The 7,690-nt window shown below is 45.9% G+C and overlaps 1 protein-coding gene across 1 annotated transcript in view; it reads right to left on the minus strand.

The window, feature by feature from the left end:
* The window catches only part of DDAH1 (dimethylarginine dimethylaminohydrolase 1), a 153,444-nt gene extending 147,614 nt beyond the window's left edge, over positions 1 to 5,830 (minus strand). Inside the window, exon 1 of the mRNA XM_079943998.1 lies at positions 5,410 to 5,830. Coding sequence (XP_079800124.1) covers positions 5,410 to 5,712 — 303 coding nt within the window. The 5' untranslated portion in view covers positions 5,713 to 5,830. The remainder of the gene's footprint in view (positions 1 to 5,409) is intronic.
* Positions 5,831 to 7,690: the final 1,860 nt, after the last annotated feature.

Raw genomic sequence — 7,690 nt, forward strand, 5'->3', positions numbered from 1 at the left:
GCTGGTAAATAAGGCACAATTATGCGTAAAGTGTGCCCGGGCAATTTGTGGGTTTCATGTAAATGCCTGAATTACTTTTTTAACTAAAATGAAAATAATCCACTCTCATTTAGTAGAGGAGGGAAGTAAAATGATTCACTTAGTTAATATCCAAGTTATATTGTATATCCTTAGTGTGTAAAATGATATTCAGGGGGCAGTTTTATATTGATTTAATGATCTATTACGATTAAGCACAACTGGCAACAAGCACTTCAAGCAGAAAAGACCTTCATACTTTCATGAGAAGCTCAGTTCTGCCACTTATTATCTGTGTGTGACTTTGGACAAGTTACTTAACCTTGGTTACCAGAGACTCAGTCTCCTTATCTTTTAAATAGAGCTAATAGTAACACCATCTTTGGGGATTCACACACACACATAAGTTGGCTGGTCATTAGACATGGTCTTAATGCTCACCTTGCCTCTGGGATCAATATAATTATGCTTTTTTCCTAATCAAAGAATAAACCAGGACCCAAAGATGTAAGTCCAAATAGTTAAGTGCCCCAACAGAAGGGGAATTACTATGCAAATATGTATTGCTTACCTCTTCCGTTTATGCCCTCCTTTCCCCCCCTCAATGTTTATTTTTACTTTGGAGATTTATTACTTTGTGCTAAGCATATCGCCTTCTTCCTAAAGAGGTCCCTAACAGTGCAAATGCTCCAGGCAAGGATAATTAAAGCCATTATCACTTTTTGAGAATGAGTTTGTGTGGTTTTCTCTTAGACCAAATACCCCAGAATGGCCCTGAAAGAGGGATGAAAGGGCACAGGATATATTTCACAATTTTCCTGAGTAAACTCTGTCAGTTAATCATTTATTAAGTACTAAAAACTTTCTGGGAAAAAAAAAAAACCCAAGAAAATGGCATTAGTAGTTGCCTCTGAGGAAAGAAACTGGGTAGTCAGGTACAAGGGTGAGGTAAGGGTGGCAAGACTTACTTTCTTTCTTTGTTTAAATAAATTTATTTATTTATTTATTTTGGGCTGAGTTGGGTCTTTGTTGCTGTGCATGGGCTTTCTCTAGTTGCAGCGAGCGGGGACTACTCTTCATTGCATGTGCAGACTTCTCCTTGTGGTGGCTTCTCTTGTTGCAGAGCACGGGCTCTAGGTGCTTGGGCTTCAGTGGCTGTGGCTCGCAGGCTCTAGAGTGCAGGCTCAGTAGTTGTGGCACATGGGCTTAGTTGCTCCGCAGCATGTAGGATCTTCCCGGACCAGGGCTTGAACCCATGTCCCCTGCATTGGCAGGCGGATTCTTAACCACTGCACCACCAGGGAAATCCAAGACTTACTTTAACCGTGTATCCTCTTGTACCTTTTGAATTTGGTACTGCGGACATGTACAATTGAAACAAAATTTTTATTTTTAAAAAAACCCAATCCTCACACACTGTCATAGCTTTTAGATATTTGCTTACTGGACTTTGACATTTAGAAGTTAACTTTCTCTTTTTTTCCCCTCTAAAATGTAAGCTGGATTCATTTAAAATATGATTGGTTTCTTAAGGCTAATTTGTCTTCAAAATATTAAGCATAGGGCTTCCCTGGTGGCGCAGTGGTTGAGAGTCCGCCTGCCGATGCAGGGGACATGGATTCGTGCCCCGGTCTGGGAAGGTCCCACATGCCGCAGAGTGGTTAGGCCCGTGAGCCATGGCTGCTGAGCCTGCGCGTCCGGAGCCTGTGCTCCGCAACGCAAGAGGCCACAAGAGTGAGAGGCCTACGTACCGCAAAAAAAAAAAAAAAAAATTAAGCATATTAAGACATTCATATTCCGGAAGACACAAAGTTCTTAGACATGTAATATTATTCGCTGACTTTCTCTATATGCAGTTTTCTTCACTAAAACTTAAGCTTGCTGCAGACAGGGTCTGTGTTTTATTAATCTTTGGAGGCCCCATTATCGCAAACACTGAGCTTTCACAGAAGCGTTACTTTCTTTAGTTTGGTTCTCAGTCCTTTCTTCCAAGGAAGAAAAGTCATTAAATATAACATGATGCTTTGATTAAGAAGAAACTTCTCAGGATTTTAATTAAAACAAAACAACAACAAGAGACAGAGGCACGGAAAGGGAGAGGGAGAGAAAAACAGTTATAAATCACCTATAGTTGTAATGAAACTTGTGGGACTCTGCTGACTAGAAATGCTTGCAAAACACCAAATATGTCATAATGAGGGAGAACGAAGGTTGACCTAAAATCATGAACAAATTTGTTCAACAAAATATATTTGCTATATGATTATTGTGTTCAAGGCCCAGGGGATAAAATGTTGAACAACGCAGACATGATCCTTGCTCTCACAGTTTTCATAATAGTGGGAGGTACAGAAAGATAAACAGGCAATTACCATATGGTATGATAAATACCATAACAGGGAGCACAGAGGTGCTCATAAAAGGACAACCAATCTAATGCTTGAGAAGGTGAGATCTAATATCACAACAGTCGGGACTAGAGCTTTAGAGTCCTGCAAATCTGAGTTCAAATCCTGGTTTCACTAGTTCCACTCTATAACCTTGGGCAATTTAATCTCTCTAAGACTCAGTTTCATCAACTTTTAAACAGGAATAATGATAGCAATGAGCTCAAAGATTTGACGTGAGCATTCAATGAAACACATGTCATAAATCCGGCACAATGTCTGGCCAATGGTAAGCACCCAATAAAGATTAGCTAATAATATTAATGGTAAGAGTAAGCTGAGAACTGAAGCATGAGTAGAAACAGACAGGTAAAATGCAGGAGAGGAAGGAGGAAGAATGTCCTGGGCAAAGGAGGAATGTACACCCATAAAAGCAACAGCATGGTGAGCTTGAAAAAAGAACCTGGCTTGAGCCAAGAATTGGGAGGCACCTCGGGTGGGGTCAGAGATGCAACTGAAGCTGGAAAGGCAAGCAGAACCCAGCTCAACGGGTTTATCAGGCTCAGTGGAGGCCCCTCTAGAATTTTAATCAGAGGAGGAACAGGATCAGATCTGAGTTTTAGAAGGACCAACTTGGCTACAGTGTGGAAAATGGAATGCAAAGGGAGAAGACAGGAGATCAGTGTTAATAATTTTAATATAATGCCTCAGCTGTTGTGGAGTTTCAGTTAGGGAGTTAGGTGTCATATATATATATATATATATATATATATATATATATATATAGCAATCCAAGAAGTCCTTGAAGTAATTATTATCAGCTTGCTGGTATTAGCTAATTAGCATTTCATTAATTCATTTGTTCATTCATTTAACAAGAATTTATTAACTTCAATGTAGGCAGCAAACTGTGAGAGATTTCAAAGAAATCTCTGAAGCACCCCACCCAACATGACTGCCCGCATTCCCCTCTCTGGCTGGAAGGCCCATTACTCTGGGAACCCAGATCAGGTGCAATGGCAAAGGTGTTTGGGGGTGGGACCACACACCTGCAGAAAACTTGAGCTGGAAGGCAGTGCTAATGAGCAGATTAGGCTGGAACCTAAGGCGTGAAGAAGACACCCCTTCACCCTCGGAAAGGGAAATGTCACTGTAACTGCATCAGTGTACAGGAGACTTCTTACTGCTCAAGGAGTAAATCTTCCACGACCCCTTGGTAAGTGAATAATAACGACCAACACTTATGAAATGTCCTGTTCTCTATATTTCTGATGGATTAATAAATTTATTACCACAATTCTATGAAATAGGTATGATTATGTCCACTTTACAGGTGAGAAAACTGAGGCAAGAGATACTCGCTAAGGTCACAGAATTAGATCCAGTCTGATGTTCTTATCCATTACACTATGTGGCCTCTGGCAGTGGGCCACCAGCCTGAAGAGTGAAACCCATTTAAAATGTATGCCTCAAAATCTGACAGGGAGACAGATCAATGCCCACTTTAGTATCAGGAAGGCCAAAATTTGAAAGGTTTTATTATAGGAATAAAATGAAATGGATGATTAAATATATGACAGTCTCAACATGAAATTGGACCAGCCACATCAAATGAGTATCATTTTGAAAGGGTTTTTAAAATCTATGTTACTCTTTTAAGCACAAACCACAGCTTTGTCATATGGCCTAGGACACATTAGAAAGTATTCAAATGGGGTTACATGCTTATCAGTTTAAAATAGAGTGGGTCATCTCACAGATTCAAAGATGGAGAGGTGGCAAAGGAGATAAAAGAGCTAAGAGAATGAGACCTGTTACTCTTTTGGTTTTCTGCTAAGGCAGGGTGAAAAAAAAAAAAGCTGATTCTCTTAGTGGGAAATAAATCAAATATACTTATTCTCTCAGACCAAGCAAAGTTCTATCAACCAAGTAGTGAAGCATGTGGAGAAGAAGCATATTTTAACTACAAGCTCTATGAGGCATTTCCAATGCGAATCGAATAAAGGAAAAATAGGGAGGGAAAATCCTTAACCCTCCAGATATGAAAGAAACCACCAGCTTCTTGCAATGCCACTTGATGCCAATAGCAACCAAGAGTCTTGACCCTGGGCTCTCAGCAGGCAATGAGAAGAATCCCAGGCCGGACAGCATTTTAAAATCCAATCTCACTCTTATTTGTCTCTCCCCACTAACCTACCTTGTGTTTAAAGCAATCACAGACATTTTCACAAACTGCAATATTTTAAAGTAGTCACCATCCTCTGAGAACACAAAAAGCTCTAATTGCTATGAGCTTAAAAATACAGAGAATAAAAATTATTGAATTTGTGAAACCACCATTTCCAATTAAACACACAGACACATACACACACCCAACACCCTACACCGAGTTCTGCTTTTCAAACCCAGACACCGCGGCTCAGCAACAGGCCAGTCTTCTTACATTCATTCACTTGCCAGTCCCCTTTGCGGGACTCACTCTCCACCACCGAAAAGTAACTCGGGACGACCCACGTCTGCGGGCATCGACCATTAATTCATCTGGCCCTCCCTGCTCCCAGCTCCTGGCAGGACTTGGGGGTTTAGGGTCATCAACCGGCCCCCCCGGAGCCCTCGCCCAGGCTCCGCCCGCCCGCTTGGAACGGCACCCCTCCCTGCCCCCGCTCCCTGGGAAACGAGCAGAGTTGCACTGTCTTCGCTGCTTTTTAATCTTTACCAATAAAAATGCCTATGAGACGGATTCCCCACCCCACCCACCTGCCCGAGTCCGCACCACCACACTCAGTCGGCTCCTCTAGAAGGCACCCAAGCTGCGCCGGCAGCCGGGAGGCGTGAACAATGAACTTCTCTCTCTCGCACACACACCGTCTGCCCTAAATGGGAAGTTCGGAACTAGCCCGGGGGCCACTTCCGCGCTTCCCCCAGCACGTCCGGCTCGGGCGACGCGGGAGGGCCCGGCGCGCGTCCCCGGCCGCGCCCCTCGCGTCTCCGGGCGGCCAGTTACCTCCTTCCTCCGGCTCGGCGCCCCGGGGCGGGTGATGAGGGCCGTCTCCTCGCACACCACGGCCACGTCCTCCACGAACACGCAGTCCGGGAGGCTCTCGTCGGCCGGCAGCTGCACCACCTGCAGCCCCAGCTTACTGCCCAGCACGCCCACGTACAGCTGGTGCTGCCGCTCGGCGCGGGCGAAATCCACCTCGTCGCCCTTGGTGCTCCTCAGCGCGTGCTGGCCGAGGGACTCGGGCAGTCCCCGCACCACGACGTGGGTGGCCCGGCCGAAGGCGGCGGGATGGCCGAGCGAGGCCATGACTCGGGGAGGCGGCGGGGGGCGCGGCAGCCGGGTCTTCCGCGGGCAGCGCGCGCCGAGCTTGCGAGCGCCCGGCGGCTCCCCTTGGCAGCAGATGAATGTGGTGCAGCGGGAGCCCGGCTCGCGCCCGGAGCCCTGCCCGCGCGACTGAGCATGCCCAGACCTCCGGGCGCCGGCCCGCGCGCAACCCGCGCGCCCACTTGGCGCTCTCGGGTTTGCGGCAGCTGAGGCGGGAGTTGTAGTGGCGAGCATCGCACGAGGAGTGGGGCCAGAGGCAGCGGCCGAGGAAGCTGGCAACGCAAGAGGTGCGCGCTGGTGAGGGGAGCTCGGCCAAAACGCGCTGTATCCGGACTTGACGTTACCTGTGTTCCGCCGCAGGTGCACGCCTCACGTGGACCCAAGGCGCACTTGGAGAGCGGGCTATGTTTTGGACAGAACGACTGTGGGGTCTTCTTGGTGGTCGGGAAGGAAAGGATGGGATTTCTTTGTGGACAGATACTTTGACCTCTCTCCCTACTCTCCTGCTCCCAGGTTGCCCAGCACGTGGTACCACGCCCCACCTCCACCCCCATTTCCTAGTGTGAGAATCTGTCTTCGCACCCAAGTCCACCTTACCTTGACTTTCTCTGCAGATGACCCCTCACCCCACGTGAGACTCTAGATTATTAAAAGAATGTTATTCCTTCCTGTCTGAAAGAAAGAGGAGGAGCCCAAGAGACACATAGAGAGAGAGACATAGACATCTGGAAACTCACAGTATTTCAAGGACAATCCGTTCTTACTAAGAATGTGATTCTGTTTGCCTACAGGGCCCGCAGAGGTAGTGAGGCAAAGACCAAGTGTGCTTTCCTCCACGATAGATGTGCGCTCACCTTGAGCAGTTTCAGACGTGGAGCATCACAACTCTTTTGTCACTGGGAAAGAGGGTTTCCAAACTCCTCCCTTGCCTTTCCCTCAGGCCTGTATAGACTCCGTGGAATTCCCGAGATATTTGTTGAATGTTTCTTTTTTCATGCCCCTCAGGGAGTTCCTTTCCCTTCTTAATGGTACTAAGCTTCTATTTTTCTCCTCTCACGCATTGCAGATTACATAATCCATGGGTTCTGCTCTTTTTGAGGGGAAGATCCACTTCAGGTAGTAACTCCAAAATAATCTCAGGTAATAATCTTCTTTCCTCACGTTCTGTAGCATATTTCTAATTTTAAGATTGATGAGATCATAGAACATTAGATTTGAACAGGACTTTAGAAACCTTCTCATCTAAATTCCCACTCAGTGTTCTGGAATTCCAGTTAAAACATCTATGACAGTGACCAGATCTTTACTTGAACATTCTAAACCTCACTTACTTGCAAAGTGTATTCCACTTTTGAAGAGTTATCACAGTTAAAAATTCTTCATTGTGGGCTTAAATCCCACTGGTCCCAGTTCTGCCTTCTGGCATTACCTGACATTCTTTCACAGGACAGCATTCACATATCTGAAGACAGTTCTGCTATCTATGCTACCTGACACCGCATCCCACCCGCCATCCTGACCCACTCCAAGCCTTGATCCTGAACCACCAAAAAGTAACTAGTGATTGGTTTCTAAATCCCTTCAACATTCTGGTCATCTTCCTTTTGATACACAGTGGTTTGCCTGTATCCCTTTTAAATCATGGTATCTGGAATAGAAACAATTCTTCCTGTGGTCTGACCTGCACAGACTACAGCAGGACCCTTATTCCAGGTGCTAGGCTTCTATTAACACTGCCTAAGATTGTATTGGCTTTTTTGGTGGTCCAGTGCCAAGGTCAGGGCCACAGCCTTTTTGTCAGAACTCTGATACCAGTTTTCAGGAAATGTAGGTTTCTAGGAGAGATCTAGCTAAGGATCCTGGAACAGTTGTCCCAACTGAGCCACAGAGGAGATGTGATCTGCCTTCTCTCCCCTCTCTCAAGGGTGACTTGAATTTACCCAGATGACATGGCATTTCT

Source organism: Stenella coeruleoalba (genome assembly GCF_951394435.1).
Source record: "Stenella coeruleoalba genome assembly, chromosome: 1".
Classification (NCBI taxonomy): Eukaryota; Metazoa; Chordata; class Mammalia; order Artiodactyla; family Delphinidae; genus Stenella; species Stenella coeruleoalba.